Here is a 17,027-nt window from a genome sequence, read left to right as displayed (position 1 = left end):
TGCTGTGGAGCATCTCATGCTATGCCCCAGACAGGCCCGGGGTCCTCCGACAGCCTGGGACTGTGTGCCACCCTGGAAGTCACTCCGGGGCATTGCTGGCACAGATCCCTACCTGCCCCAAATCCAAGAGTGCTGTGAAGGAAAGCGGGGAGGCGAAGAGGGAGCGGGCCTCTTGTGCGTGAAAGGTCCTTGCACTCCGTCCTTTTTCAAAGGGCCAGCGTGTGAATGCTCACGCTTGCTTCCCATGTTATTGCTGCCCTAGCACAGACATCTCTGACTGAATGCCTGGGCTAAGCATCTCACACACAACAGTGCTACAGCTCAAGCCTTCTTTAATGACAATCTACTGTGCGCGAAGATTTATAGCTGTGTAGTTTTTGGTACAAAATGCTGTTTCTGAACTCCGCTTGTAAGAAACTTAGTTTACTGCAGTTGCATGGTCTGATTGCAGACTTATCTCTTCAAATCCTGTGTTATCTATGATTCTCTTATTACTTCATGGCTCTTTTCTTACAATTTCATATGGCACTTTAAACTTTTCTCATGATTCATCTGTGGCTATGGCATCCCTCCATAAAGACACCCACATTTCTCAACTTACTTATTTGTTGAGTGCTTTAGATCTAAACCATACCACACAGTTGTTTCTCCCAATCCTTACAAAATCTGTATTTCATGAGCGCAATTATTTTTAGGAGCATTCTCAGATTCAGGGTGGATATTGCGAAATAAGCTAGTCAGACAGCCGATCTCCTAGGGTTAGAAAGAAGAGTATTAGTCCAGAAAGGAGCCCAGAATGCCAAAGGCAGGTATAAAGCCACTCATAAAAATGGGAATGGTTGTGTCTGTTTAAATATAATTAGTGAAAGTGAATGGAGAAATTGCATCACACCTTCATTAAAAGCTGGTTTAGAGAGCAGCTAGAGGAAGTTGTTTTCAACGTAGAGTAGATTTTTTTTTTTTTTGTGGATCCTACAAAAGCCAGGCTCTAAGTTACATCTTTTTGTCACCATCTACAGGTGTGTTAAATGCTAACACTTTCCATTTTTTTTCAAATACAGACAGCAGAATTGAAGAATGTGAACTGACAGTGAAGACTGAAAAATGGGCTTGGGCCAAGGGGGCTTCATAAATCAGTTCAGTCCAGCATGTCCTTAATCTCTCACATTTAAATCCTTTGTGCTCACCTGCAAAATAAAGCTTCTTTTTTTATGATGAACTTAGGGGAACCTGTGTCTGACCCTCATCCCTCCAAGGACTGCTATGTGGGGCTTCTCCAGAAAATGGGCTGATAGAAAAAACAGAGCAATGATACCTTTATTTTCCCCTCAGGATTCCTAGTTTGAGGAGCACAAAAGAAAACAAACAAGACATAAACCAAAACTAATGAAACAGGTTTATTGCCTTGTCTTCTGGGACAAATCCAGCTCCTGTTGCTGAGAGGTATCCTGCATCTGACGCCAGAACTGTGATTGCTATGGGGGGTTCACAACACTTTCGGAAACCTGCACAGCAGGTCATTTTGTGCATCACAGTGCTCAGGTTCCTGGGGTCCAGAGTTGGTGAGGAAGAGGAAAAGGCTCTGGAGTGGACACTGAGAGGGAGAAAACGGTGGCAGATTCCTTACCCTTCCTCTGCCGGGATAATACAGACCCATCCCTTTATGCTGGTTGAACGTCTGGAGTGGGAGGGTGAACACGACCGAATGACTGTTGGCAATGATCAGTGGGCAATGAAAGAGTAAGCCCTGTAACTTAAAAGCATTAAGAAATGCAATCATTTCCACCTCTTAAAAGCAGATCTGTAAAGCGTTTTTACACTCACTTCCCTTTCTCTTGAAACTATGACTTTTGCTGCATCATCTATTTACTTTCGAGGCGTAGGAAAAGACTAACAGGTCCGTAGAAAAGTACAAATCACAAAGACACAATAAAAGTCTGGAGACTCAGTGGTAACACCTGGTAGTGCTTCCCCAATGCTCTGGTTAATATTTACCTGTGCTATAGGAACTATTTAAATAATTGTCGATGCCTTGGTCACAATTTTTGCTTTCAGTCAACAGTGCAGGGTGTATTTGATGCGGTTTGAGACGTTTTCTGAAGACACAGGAACTACTTTTGTATTGAGGTCAAACTTGTAAGAAAGCTTCTCCTGCAGTGCTCATTTTTGTCTCAGCTTGTTGAAAATGGCGGGTGTAAGTGGCTGCATGAAGTACTCCATGTTCATCTTCAACTTCTTATTTTGGGTAAGTTGGTGCTTAAATTGTTATTAGTGATGCATGAAATGTGTTCAACATTATCTGAACACTGTAGTTGAAGGAATTGTAAAGAAAATAGAGCATAAGTGGAACCAGCATACGATTCTAAATCAGGGAGGGGAGAATATGTTTGACTTTTGCCCTTCCCTTTGTCCTTCAAAATAGCTTTCCCTCTGCATTCAAAAGTAGACCAGCCATGAGTCTGTCTTCTCCCTGCCCATATCGTGCCCCTCATGTCAAGGGACATCACTCATTTTGGTCAGAAGATAACAGACTCTCCACTTACAATGCATCGTTCTCTTGCTTTTATTGTCTGCTGCTTGCATCCAAACGGCATAATCCTGAAAATGTAGTTGCAACAGAAGATACGGAAAATTCACTTGTATTTTTAGCCTCCTAATTGATAAATGGTTTTCATATCCTTCTTTGTGGTTCTTTCCTTTCGTTCAGTCTCATAATTAGTTTCTGATGGTGGACAGTAAATGTTGGTAAAATGGTATGGGCTGGCAGTACTGCCAATAGGTGTATCGAGGCAGATACAGCACAGGGCAGCAGGCAGGTTTCTGGGTGTTGTTTGAACCGTATTTGTCTATTTATCACATCTCAGCTGGTTTGCAAGAATTTCAGGTCCTGGAAGCTCTGGAAAGGTTTGAGTTAAAGAACATTTCTCTCATGGTTCAACCTCACTGTCAGCTTTCCCAACAGAGATTTGTCAGGTTCACCAGAGGTTCACTGAAACCAGAAGCAGAAGTACTAGCCACGTTATGGGCTTTGCCTCAAGGTATTTTTTTTTAAGTGAAAAGGTGATACCATTCAAAAAGGACCACAAACAGTAGCCTTGGAAAATTTGTGGCTAGTCAAAATTAGAAGAATTAGCAAAATTCTGTGATCGCTTGTGGACCTCACAAAGAAATTCCTAACAGGCCAGTGATAGTATGGACTGCGTCCCCCCTCTTCTTCCTCCACCTCCATCAAGGCAGATTGAAGATATTTGACATCTGTGTTGAAGTTTTTCTGCAACGGTACTTAAAAGAGTCCATAAGTTTCTTACTTGGAATTCCTGGAATTCCCTCAGGAATTTTTTCCTGTTCACATTCATCTGTATCTACTGTAAACTAAAACATAGAAAAATGTCTCAGACTAGCATTAGAAAAGCTCCAAACTACTTCTGGAATGACCATGTGAATAATGCCCCACGCCTAAGCCTCCAGTGACAGCATGGGTTTCCTAGGAAAAAACACAGGATGCGATCCTGGGGGCATCTTGAAAGCTCAGGAAACAAGCAGGCATGAAACAAACTTCCCAAACCTATCTCTATGCCAAAGGTAGGAAAATCCATACTCTATTCTGGGGAAGAATATGCTGAGAGCATTTGCTGTGATGTGACTGCCTGGATGGGACAGAGGAGGACAGGAACGCAGCTGTAGTTACTTATTCTAAAGGAAGGGGTTTAGCACTACCAAGACAGGGAAGAACAGACGTGGTGCAAACAGGAATATGGGCTGATGGAATACAATGAAGCGGAATTCTTTGATTCACATTCCTGTCTCTAATTCCTGGAAATCATTAAATTGCTGTAGTAAAGTACAGGGAACAGTGATTCTTTACAGCCACTGGTCCCACAGCTACTCTCCCTGGTGCACAAGGCCGTTGGCAAGTGCAAAATCAAACTGATAGTGGGAAATGAAGGTGACTTTAACCTTAACTACGTAAGAGCAACGGCGGCATATTTACGTGGTGTCCTTTCATTTTAAGGCCTTTGCAATCTCTCTGGGAGCGTCCCCTCCTAGGGGACTCGGGAATGGGCTTTCCAGCCTTCTGATGCCTTTTTCTGAGCCGCTGTTACAGCATAGCACTAAGTGTGTAAGCCCTGGAATAGTCTGAGCTAGCTCTGCAAAGTGGCTCTGGCTTCACTCCGTGGCGTGTGCCCCCTGGAACTCTCTGGAACAGGCCGGTTCCTGGGCAGTTTATGAGACCGTGACAAGGTCACTGATTCTTGGTCAAGGGCTGAGGCAAAACTACGATAGCCGTCTAGTTTGGGGAAAATGGGCGAGGACCTTTTCAAAGAAGCTCTTTTTATTCCATTGGAAAATAGTGGTTTTTAAAAATGAAATTTCCTGAAATGAAAGTTTCTTTAGTTGAAACTATTTTTAAGAAAACTTAATAATTAGGATGGAGTATTCCAGCAAACCTGAAATGTTTGACTCGGACTCTTTGGGAACAGACTATTTTGATTTGTTATTTCAAAACTTTTCTTTGTGTGTTCTTGTACACTTTGTATAGTATGGATATAAACAAAAATAAAACATTAAGATTTTACTGAAATGGAGCATTTTTAATCAGCCTAAACCAACTCTATTTTTATAATTAAAATATATACACCTTCCTAAAAATTTTGATTTATAAATTATGTTTCTTTTTTGAATGGAGGAAATAAATGTTGTAGTATTCCCATCTGATTGGTGAGTTCCTGTACATTCAGCTGTATTTACTTCTACTACTGTGCTGTATTTTTATGGGAGGTCCTATGTAACAAATAAGGCAGCGGGCCAAATTCTGTTTGGATTTGTAGCAATAGCTGCTTCAGTGGAAATTTTCACATTAGCGAGCCCATGTTGTCTGGTGCATAGCCACATGGCTCACATAATGCTGCTGAACAAGACCCAAATATGGAGTCATGTGATACCATCAGTTTCTAGGCAGATTCAGTGGGATTCAGAAGGTTTCAGTGGGGAGTTCTAGTTAAATTTGATAACATGATATGGCTGTCATCGATTGTACAACTTTCCTTTTCATGTTTAAAGTGTACTTATAGGAGTTTTACTTAGAGGAGGAAAATGTGTGGTACTCATGTCTGAGTGCTGGCTCTATTCCATATTAAATAATCTGCTAAAGTCATTATGGTCTTTGATGCTGAATATTATATGAAACCTTTTGCGGGGAAAGTATTTTTTAAGAAAAATTATCTAAAACTTATAAAAATAGCTCTTTTAATTTTAAAAGGTTAGGAATAGTCCTAATCTTCATGGGAAGCTCATAACAACATTTCAGGGCCATTTATGACTTGAGTATTAAAGACATACAGGACGATAATTCTAAATCTGACTAGTCTCTGGTCCTCAGTGATCTCTCTTTCCTACCTGTCGTCTCAGTAGGCACAATCCTTACACCTGATTAGGCTCTTAATTACCTGTCTCCAACTCTTAATAAAGATAAATTCTGTGTAAGCATCATCACAGACAAGGTTAGGAATGGAGTGATTGGCGCATAGTGTAAAGGTACCTCAACGATCAACGAAACAGGAGCACAACTAGTGATTAGGGAATGTGTCTGGACCTGGGATTCATCTGCCCTGACTTCAACATCTTAAAGCAAGTCATCCCGGTCTAACTTTCACATGTACACGTGAGTATGGTTGTTTTCTGTAAAAATGTAATGGAGATAATAACTATAGGCATTTTATAGGAGGAATATTCTAAGGATTGGAGATGGCCAGATATTCTTGCAATAGAAACAGCAGAAAGACTTTATTTAGAACTTTTCCTGATAGTTTTACCATAGAGAATATGTCTCTAGATATGTGTCCTGAATAATTCTAGAAACAACATTTATACAAACATCCCTTATCAAATCTCATGTGTTTCCATTACACAAGAAACAGTGTTCTTTACAGCCATGTTATATACATACAATAGCAATTTATATTCCTCTCTCATCTGACAGAATTTCTATGTGCTTCCCAACCACATGTATAAATCATCAAGGAAATGCAGAGTCCTCTGAGGTAGAAACATCAGGGATCCGGTGCATAACTGAAGATTTAACTACCCTTATGAAGTTTCCTGGATATGAATCAATATTCTATGCTCCAGCAATTCATGTTTCTTTCACTTTGCCAAACAAATGATTTCAGGATTTTGGCCAGCATCTGGTGCAATTTGGATGCTGAACATTAATCTAAAATTGCTGATCTTTCTAAATATTCTTTATTTTCTCCTGCAGGTGTGTGGTTCCATTATTTTGGGAGTCTCTATATGGATACGTGTTAGCAAAGATGCTCAGCAGGTAAATGTATGCAGTCATACCAGAGCCATGTAAAATGTGGAAGCTACTGCATACACTTTCATTTCCCATCTTCATTTCCACAAATTTATGTTCTTGTTGAGGTGGTTTGTGTGGGTAAAGATTAATGCATTTTATGATGTCTAAGATTAAACAAGATGGTGCAGGTAGTCAGATAAAGTGATTGCCATAAGCACAGATGTGACTACAAGAAGTGTCTTCTAGTGTTATTAATGCAGGTTCTTGCAGATGCACACTGATTTCTGTTGGAAGACATGTGTCTCTCTCTCTCCTCTAATGAAAACTAATGATGGTTTTGTTATTGATTTCCATGTTAGAGAGAATAATGAGGAGCCATGCGGCTCCTAGACTTTTCAATGTCTTTCCCTATTAGAATAGTATAGTCATATATATTCCTAGGGTTACTTCCATATGTTTGTAGGGAATATTTTTACTTTTCTCCCTGTGTGCAATAACACAATTCTTATTTCCCCAATAACTGCAACTTTGAAAGGGAGCAAGGATTTTTCCCTTCTATTTTCAGAGGTTCCTTAAAAATACATTATCCTTTTTCCCTCATATTTATATAGAAAGAGTTTTAGAGACCCAAGATCTTCTTAGGATTAAAATGTCCTAACAGCCCTCCTGGAGGGGGGAAGAAAGTCCGTGAGTTCCCCTCCTGGATCTTATCTGGGTTATTAAATTACTTCAGACTTTATGACTTTCCTTTTCTGCAAAGCTAGGGAAAATACAATTTTGAGCAACCCTTGAACTTGCAGATGTGCAGCAGAGGCTGGTCTTGTTGGTGCAAAGGCCCTTTGGCTCTGTGGGCCCTGCCAGCCTTTTGCCAAGCGTGCTCCCAGTGGCACTGGCCTCTGACTCGCAGCAAGTTTTCCACCACCCTTGAGCGAAGCTGATTTCACAGCTTGTAGATGCTTCTCTGAAAGGCGCTGTGCAATCTTTGTATGGTGGTGCTTTGTTATCCTAACAGGAAGAACAATCTGACTCTAAGGTTGAAGCAGTATATTTCTTCTTGTGAATTTGGGCCATGGAAATGTAAATGAATTTAAAAATTTAATTTGCATACTTCTATTTCCAAAAAGGCTTTCTGGCTATAGAAGAGAAAAAAGAGGCCAGGTGTGACATGGAAGCATTTTTTTCAGCTTTCAGTTTGAGCCTTTAGTATAGATTAAATTGCAAATCTTTAGATCACTCCTCTGCTGCTCTACCACAGTTCGTCAGTTAAGAACAGCAATTTTTAAGTCAGTATTTTCCCATCTGGAAATAAAAAGATGGTGGAGATAATAAGATACCTTTATGTATTTCCTGCCATTTGGCTGATGACAGTGTTGCCCTTAGCCAGTCCCAGGTGTCTCACGTCTGGCAGAGGATGGATGCAACAGAACTCAGTTCATGATGACGTTGTGCCATGGGGTGAATTAGGTCGTGGTAGAGAGCTCTGCTGTTCTCTGCTGTGGAAGAGGAAGAATCACGACTTTCACTCCTCAATCAACATTTTACAAGAAGCTAAAATTTCCATACTTGCTAGCTGACCATCTTTAGTAAGATGGATCAGATGGTACAATGGAGCTTGGAAAACCATAACCATTACTATCCTTTCTTATTTTTTGAGAGATTTCCTATTCATAAAAGCATACTTAAGTGTGTCCCAAACTGGTTTCCTGAAGTGATACTTACTACTCCCCCAAAACTGTGAATTAAGAGTAGGGGCCAAAACTGACAGCATTTTCTCACATTTTTGCCTCTAGGCAGGCAAAGTTCCCGTTCAAAACCAATAATAATTGAGTAATAATTGAAAAGACCATAAGGATTTGGCTGTAGATGAATAGAGCTTTCTAAGAATAAATAACAGGAGGTTCAGTCCAACTTGGAAGGGGAAAGAACAACACATTCTTCAAATTATACTTGTCTATATACCTTTGCAATTTCCATCAGAAGATAAATGTGACAACTTCCAGACATTTTTGCTAATCTTGGCACCAGCCACACCGGAAAATATTCTTTGAACGTTTTTCTCTTTTTTGGCCTTTGGCCTTAGTCAGTCCTGTGGGAACTGAATAATTTGATATTTAATAATATTGAGGTATACGAATTGTTTAGTTGAATGTCCCACACATCAAAATACAGTCCTCATCTCTGAGGGTAATATTAGAGATCATGCCTAAAAAAAAGAAAAAGAAAGCTGCTTTGGAAAATACATCTAACTATTCCTCTAGTATATCCAGCATTGCTCTGATAAGTGTTCTCTCAGGAACAGCCAGAGGGTATGTTCCTGGCCTTCTAATGACAAACCGAGGTTTTGTTTCTTTAACATTTGGTTAATGTAGGAGAGATTTTGAGATAATCAATTTTGCTACTTCCAGTAAAAAGCAAAGATTCATTGACTGAAAACTAACTGAAAGCCACTTTAAAGACAAGGGATCTTTATTTACTCTGTAAAGTTGACTTTCATCTTGTGCAGAGACAAAGACTATGAAAGGCCAGGTTCTACCGAGCTCCCCAACAAAAGGTTTAAGAAGGAGGCATTAGAGGTTTGTTTATTTATGGATCAGGATTACTCCATGGTTGCTAATCAGTATATTTATCAGTTATGAAGTAATTCTCTTGTTTTGGGGGATACAGATGTTTTTAGGAGGAGCTTCTTGTAGCTGAAAGATTTTTTCCCCTCTCTTTTCAGGAGTTGGAGATAGACAGCAGCCTGTTTGCAGGGGTTGATCTGCTGATAGCCGTGGGCTCCATCATTATGGTCCTTGGCTTTCTGGGGTGCTGTGGTGCCGTAAAGGAGAGCCGGTGCATGCTGCTGTTGGTAGGAAAGAAAAACATTTGCCTATCTTTAACAGGCCACAGCCACATTTGATGGATAAGGCCCTTGCAAGTAGTATCAAATGAGAATGGGGGCCTTTTTGTTTAACCAAATGCTTGATTATGATCATGTGTTTTCATTGCTTACCTTATGCTTGAGCCGCTTCTGAAGTCTACTGCAGAAAAAATGATGGGTGATCTCATCAACAAGAAGATAGGGTCCAGAGAGCCCCGAGCATGTCACTAGCTTTTTCTTCCATCCAACCATCACCTAAGTTCCCTCCACCAGTCCTCCCCCACTACCTATCCCATTTAATTTCATAAATTCCCAGTTGCTCCCTTTGCTGGTTCTCCTAGAACACCCTCCCTGTCCTCCTGCCCAACCCCTCTCACCTACACACTGCCCATCATGCCGCTACTCTGGTGCGCACCTTGTTTTGATCACCAGCTGAGCACACTCTGTCTCAAGCACCCCTTTTTCTCATTGCCGAAGAAGGAATAACTGGAGCAGCTCTGACTGGAGCTTCAGTTCATTCTACCTACATGGTTATTCAAGCACATGAAAGCTTAACATTCACTTAGAAGAAATTATATCCTCTTGGTCAAAAGTACTACAGTTTTCTCCGCCTTTTGTTTTCTTCCTAGTTTTTTATTGGACTGCTTCTGATCCTGATCCTTCAGGTCACAGGAGGTATTTTAGGAGCAGTGTACAGATCTCAGGTACAGTATTATTCTGCATTTTCATTGATGTCTTCCCAGAGTTTGGTTTCTACCCTGAAAACTAATAAAATATTTGGACTTGCAGATTGAAACGTCCGTTAACAACACTCTCCTGTCGAGTGTGAATTCATTGCAAAGCTCTACAGAAGAATCTAAAGTGTTTCAAGAGAAGTTCCAGAAGTTTGAGAGAATGGTAATTAAAATGTAACAAAGGGCACGGGTTGTTGCTATGTGTTCCATCTCTAGCATTTGTCTGTACTTCATTTTATGGCTACTCTGCCATAGAATTGAATTTCGTTCCCTGGGGATGGGGAAAGGTCTGACTTAAATGCAAGTTAAGACACTACACAAGGGGCTTCTGCTCTCTTGATATGACATGGGCTTTCTGCGATGATTTCTTTGTGCAATAGTGTTTATAGGAGCAATGGAGCAAGGACGCACAACATGCAAGTGAGACTGACAGTTAGCTAAGCTCTTTCACGAGAAGGCTGCCTGCTCCTTTGTTACAGCTTTCCCTTCTGAAGGGACGTTGCCTCTTCACTGTATCCCAGCTAAGAACTATCCAGCACTCTCAAGGCAAGATTAACCCAGTGATAAGGAAAACTTCAGGAGTGTATTTCATTTGGAATATCCTATTGCTAGGAAGTCATTAAATGCCGTACTTTACCGTGTAAGAAGGGGGAAGAAAATATGATAAAAGGGAGGTTTGTTTTCACTGTGCTTATACCTGTCCTGGCTTCCCCCACCTGCAGGACCCCAGAAGGTGGACGCTTAGTGCCAGCTTGCTCCTGGGTATCACACAGAGAACACCCTTGAATCTCACTGCCGTCACTGACGGTGTAGACCCCTGCCCCTCCCACTAGTACCTGCATCTATACTGCACTGGCAGAGTGCCTGCTCTTATTGGTTTTTTTAGTCCCTAATGGGTGATGACTTTGATGGGTAGGCTTAAAGAATTGCTATATTTTTAAAGGCTGCTGGTGTGAAAGAAGAGGAAGCAAGAAACAATATTTGGGTGGCTTATATTACTTCCACTTTTCCTTCCCCATTCCACCTCCAGCCCTGTCCTCTGCTTCCGAGCCAGCTTATTTCTTCTGATATAATAAGCAGCTCCCTGGAGAGATGATTGAAGGGTGAGCAAAATGAAAAATCCCATAATTACTGTATTAATTTTTAAATAGACCAGGATTGCTTTATTATGTCCCACGGCCTTTGCTTTTATACAAAATTATGTGAACATTTCCAGCTGCTTTTTAAAAGAGGGAGGACCTCAAACCCAAGTCTGCACCCCTGAGCTTTAGAGGCTTGAATAAAGTGGAACATGAAGTGAAACTGCACCTGGTTTAGGTTTCACAAACCCCAAATGGAGCCCTGGCCTCCTCAGTCCATTTCTAATTTAAAGGCCTAACCATCATTCAAGGTGGTTATTTTTCTAGATTTCAGAATTTTATGTGCCTGAATTTTACATTTTCAGCCTGGCTTTTCAAGATGTGAAATGTGGATGTTACTGGAGCTGTTACTTACCTTCTGCAAGTATAACCTGCAGAAAGAAGGCTTGATTCTCAAAAAATACTATACCCAGCATTGTTCCATGTTCCAGTTCCATTCTGGCACTGACAATTACTAGCTTTATAGTATATTAATGTTTTTTTGAGCACTGTTTACTGAAAACCTGGACTTTTTCATTTTTTTTTCTTTTTTAAAACTTGTGCACTTACTTACATTCTTATAACTGGTACGGAAATGTAAAGGGTGTTTGAGACATACCAATTTGGGACAACTTCCACATAGGAAAAGATGAAAGGAAATTTCTCCTTCGTTGTTCCTCTCGGCTTCCTCGCCTACTCTCCTCGAACTGCAAATCACCACTTTTTTCCTCATTTCCTCCTTTCTTGCAGAACCACTGCTGTGGTTTGCTGAATGGACCTACAGACTGGGGAAAAAATTTTAATGCTCCTTTTGGTAAAAATAAAATCTGTGAGTGTGAACTAGAGGACACATCAACAGAGCTCTGCACCCACTTTCAAGGCAGATACATTTATAAAAAGGTAAGAAAAACACAATGTTCCACTCTTCTTTCCAAAAAGAGGTTTTAACCAAGGTTGTCTTTGGTGACTGGCATAGTCAGCAGTTCTGTATCTTTCCAAAAAGGCAAAGTTTTGCCTTCTCTTTGTCAGCCAGAATTGCCCCTGTGCCGTCTGTTATGAAATTACTGTGCATACATGAAATACACTGCTGCTTCCTCTTCCTGGGATGCCTGCATTTTAGCTTTGCAGTGCAGTACCCTTAGGACTTCAGCAGTCTGCATGGTTACTATGGGTGAAAACTATTATGGCTTTGGGGTCAGGGTATGCCTCGGGGTCAGAGCAGCACGTCAGCTACCCTTTGGCTCTCACTCCTCCCTCAGAAGGTTATGTTCCCACCTAGGCTCATTCTGGTGGTAGGCATGTTGACTCAGAGGCTTTCAAAGGGCTAAGGGATATTGAAAAACGAACACATTAAATGCAAGACCTTTGGGGTTTTATAGTCCTTTAATAAAAAACCCCACACTCATTTTGCAGGATCTGCTGGAAAGAAACCTTACATGTTGTAGGCTTCATGGCAGCATACTCAAAGTGTAATTTCCTACAACTACAGCCTTTTGAAAAGCTTGTGGCAGTTCATATAATAATAAGGCAAAAATGTCCGGTGACAGGCAACAAGAAAGCATGCTCAAAAATTGGTAGGTGGGTAGCAGAGATCTCAATTATTTAATTTCAAGATTTATCTGTCTCCTCATATGGAAATTTGGACTCCATGCATACAAAGAAAAATATGAAAAAAAAGTGGAAAACTAGCACAAAATAGCTGCATTTTTAGAATGCTGGTGGTACAAAGTTTGCCAATCTGCACCTAGCACAAAGCAGATTTTAGCAAATGTCCAAATCTGGTTGTATACTTTTCTAAATGCATAGCTCCTTAGCCAGGTCCTGCCTGAACACTTAATTTCCTCCCTGTGTAGTCCCACAGAAGCAAATACTCTTTTAAAGCAAGGGAACAGTCTGGTTAAGTAGAGGATGCCAGAACCCAATCTGGAAATAAGATGTATACAAAGAGGCTGTTTTGGCCACATTTTAATGTCTTTTTGGCCTCAGGCAAACCCTCAAAGGACATGTGAGAAGCCATCAGTGAAATTACTGCAGGTGCAAGATATCGCTCACATGAACATGTAGATTTCATGGTGGTGTTAGATGCTAGTAAAGACATTCAACTCTTGTGATCCAGGAAAAAAGATTTGAAATTCAGTTTAGTTCTGAGTCAGTTTAAATGAGAGGGTTTTTAGAAGGACTAGAAGGAGAAGACCCATGTGTTTATCGCGAGGGAGGAAATACAGTGAAAGAATATAACTATATTTGGGGGGAAGGCAGTTGCAGTGTTGGAACAGTACCATAGTTTTGATGGATTTAAGCTGTTCTTGGCTTTCCCTACAGTTTGCAAAAGGAGTATTGTCAATGCCTGGAGAAGAAGTAGTCATTATAAGAACAGATGTATGCATTTATTAAAAAGGAGAGTAGCTCTGCATAGAACTTCAGATATGATCCCTCTCTTCCTCCCAGCCCCAGCCCAAGACCACCAAACATTTGTCAAAATTAATATTTAAGCTAGGTTTTCTATGCAAATATTGATAGTTGAGTCCGATTCTAATAATAGGCTTTGAAGTTTCAGATCCAAAGATCAGATCAGTGGGAAACTGAAGTTCTCTTTCAGATGTGGTCATTGCTGCATCTGCTCTTTCCTAGCAGCAAATGATTACCAAGTGAAAGTGAGAATAAATGCTTCTTTCCTTGTCAACTGAAAATCATACAAACATTAGGCATTACAGCTGCATGTCTCCATTCTAAATTGTACCATTTTATGGTCAGCTACTAAATTCATCTTCATATGTGGGAAGGCAAAAACTAGATACCTTTGTCAGAGCACGAGGTGCGTATAGCTGTGTTCTTTGTTAGCCACAAGCCAGAGGAAATTCAAATAGCCTTTCTTTAACACAGAGAGAGAAAGAGAGAGAGCATGAGAGGAGTTGTTTTAGAGGATGCATTCCTAATAACCTTAGGATAATATTGCTTACCTATAATTAATCATTTTGTCTTATTTTTCAGTCTTGTGGAGATGTCATTATCGAATACCTTAAAGACCATCTGCTCATAATTATGGGGATTGCCTTTGGACTGACCGTTATTGAGGTACCAGTATACACCATTAAAATATTTAGTAGCTGACAAGCAATATGCTCTATTTAGAAATACACTGGGAATAGGATTAAAACACCTGGCTTGCTCGATTAATAGACAAGGGAAAACCACCTCTCGCCTTAGCTATAATCTTACTGTTATTTCATATAAACAGTATACGGCTGCCGAGCTGAGAACGTCAGGTGGGATCAGGCCACCCTGCTGCCTGTGTAAGTGTATCACGTGGCACTGTTTCTGCAAAGATTTGACAGCCCTGGAGCCAGGCTGCGCCTTGACGGGGAGCCCTGTGGACAGAGGGGTGTGCACATACCCAGCCCCAGGAAGACACGAGGCAGAATAGCGGGGCTTTTCCTCCTCTTTCTCTCCTTTGCTTGAGGAAAAAGTCATCTCGTAAGAAAACTTAGCCCCTAAGCTGCATATTCTTATCATGGAGAAACTGCGATACAAAATTATTATTCCAAGGGCATAATTTAGCCATCAAGATGGTGCCTGAATGTGCTTGAGTGCACACCTGTGCCGCTCCATACATTCCTGTGTGTGAAAAAAGCGGAGTATGTGAGCTCTTTATTTTAATTGCTTCATCGTACGCTGAATAACATGCAAAATTTTCTCCGAAGAGAGGAGGAAAAACAGTGAGGTTATCCAGTCAGCTACTTGATGAATGATAGCCTTTGATTAGGAGAAAATGACAAAGAAACAGGGGATTTCATCATGTTGCTTTCTTCGGTCATTTTCTTTCTTTTCACTACTCCTCTGTGGTTTCCCTCCTCCCCTGCCCCCCACTGATGGAAGTTGGAGGGAAAAGCAGAAATGACGAAGACTGCTGTGCAGAGTTCAGTCTGTTATTCCGAGTGAAAACTTCTTAACATCATTGGCAGAGGATTGCTCCTCGTGGTAGAAGAGTGGGCAAGAGCCCCAACTCAAAAATACATTTCCAGGAAAATAATAGTAAGCGGGGAAGAGTTACGCAGCTGCAGCACTGGGAGAGGACAGGCCACTAACTTCTTACTCGGCACAGGCTTCGTGTTATTTAAGGTGCTATACGTGGGGGGTCAGGTCTCTCGCCTGTATGTAGGCTTTGGGGGGAAAATAAGTGAAATACACCAATATTAAAAGGCCTTTAAAAATATAATGGAAGTGTAAAATTGCATCTGTATCCCGAAGGTAAGTTATAAGTCACTTTGCTCTAGTTACTGCAGTTACATGAGTTGTAACCTTTAGTTCACTGGCCATCGTTCTTCCCTGTTCTCCAGTTGGCATTTTCTGTGGTGGCTGCCTCTCCCAGTCATGAGAGGATTAGAAAACAACATGAATAAACAATATGTGCCTCAGCTGGTACAAACTGTCAGCTGGCAATTTACACTTGATAAACATTTAGCCTTTCCAAAGATAATAACATATAATGACTTCTCAAGTAATTGCACATCAAAGGCCACATGCTTAACTATCTCTCTGCTCCGGAAAAACCCCGATAAAAAGAAGCGGACAAGGAAAAGTGCTCTTCCCTAGCGTTCCCCCCTCGGCTTGCTCCATTGTGCCACTTGTGGGCTGTTACTAGTTTCAGCTCATCCTATTAGTGGCAACGATACTAAGAAGAAGGGCCGAGTTTCACTTGGGCACAAGTGAAAATGTAGGGCACGGTCCGTCGGGGAAGCCCTGTCAGCTTATTCCAGCTGTGAGTTCATCCCCTCATCTTAGCTGTGCCCCTGTGTTCTGTACACTCTCCACTGTCTCTTCCTTAAATAAATGAAGCATCCTGGTGTTCATGGCTTTAGAAATGTCATTTGGGTACTTTCCACTTTTGTGAAACACCTTCACAGACTGGTTAATTTAAAATCCAGAAGGAAGCTTTCTCATCTTCTGATCTCGCCAGCTGTCTGTCACAGGCTGTGCAATTTCACTCAGTAATTCCCAGTACAGAAGGTGACCCTACTGAATTTTATATTTCAAGCAACAGCTTCTTTAGTGGACTCAGCGTTTCTATCCCAGATCTATTACTGATGAATATAAAATACTTGTTGCATGATCATTTGCCACTCAGAACAGTGAGGTATGTGTATAGATGTATGCTTGTATACATATACACATGTATGCCTTTACACATATATTTACATAAAAGAGAGTGACAGTGAAAAAGAAAAGAGATTTCAAAGGGAAACAACCCTTAGTATATGCAATGGAATTGGAAAGTTCCTCCAACTTTCTTAGAAAATAAAAGATTGAATTCTTGTCCGAATTTCTTGAACTTCTCAGTACTTGCTGCTCCATTGCGGCTAACAACTGCATTTTAAACCCCCAGAATTACAGGGTTCCCCATCCACAGAGGCAATCCGTCTTTTAAATAAATGAAAGTTTTCCATCATGTCTGCAGTCTTACCTGTGGTACATACTGATTTCATTAAAATGGCTACATTCTAGAGGCATGTTCTTTAAGAATTACATTGGAAAAGATCTTCTGCATAGCAGATTTAGCCTGCATGTAAATCCAAGACATTTGCAAACAAAATGTTCCCACTGTGTATCAGTTGTGTGCTGGGATTTCCAGGACTGCCAAGTAATACCAGAAATGTCTTTGTTTTCCAGATTCTCGGTTTGGTGTTTTCTATGAGCCTCTACTGCCAGATCCAGAGAAAATGAAACTGTGAAAGTGTCAGAACGATGTCACCAGCCAAATCAAAACCTTTGTAGATAGAGGGATATTTGGCTTGGCACATTCAGATGAACGTATGCATGTCGCAGGCAGCTGTTCTGATGAAAACGGCAGCCCTTGTGCACATGGATGCTTCACAATTTGCAAAATGACCTCCTTGTACTTCATAAGATTTAATGATGTGAATGTGATTTTTTATTTGCAATAAACGTCTTTGTTTATGTTTCTGAGGAGTTCACTTTGTCTGAAGATAGCGTTTAAGTCATGCTGAGATTCTGAGTTC

At 40.9% G+C, this 17,027-nt stretch overlaps 1 protein-coding gene across 1 annotated transcript; it reads left to right on the top strand.

Moving 5' to 3' along the window:
- The first annotated feature begins 2,185 nt into the window (after positions 1-2,185).
- On the top strand, positions 2,186-16,731 carry TSPAN8 (tetraspanin 8). The gene is made up of 8 exons (XM_075491618.1): positions 2,186-2,245; positions 6,260-6,322; positions 9,018-9,146; positions 9,788-9,862; positions 9,948-10,055; positions 11,761-11,910; positions 14,002-14,085; positions 16,678-16,731. The coding sequence occupies exons 1-8, from the start codon at positions 2,186-2,188 to the stop codon at positions 16,729-16,731; spliced, it is 723 nt and encodes a 240-aa protein (XP_075347733.1).
- The last annotated feature ends 296 nt before the right edge of the window (positions 16,732-17,027 follow it).

Source organism: Mycteria americana, chromosome 1 (assembly GCF_035582795.1).
Source record: "Mycteria americana isolate JAX WOST 10 ecotype Jacksonville Zoo and Gardens chromosome 1, USCA_MyAme_1.0, whole genome shotgun sequence".
NCBI lineage: Eukaryota > Metazoa > Chordata > Aves > Ciconiiformes > Ciconiidae > Mycteria > Mycteria americana.
This window is presented reverse-complemented; position numbering and strand designations above follow the sequence as displayed.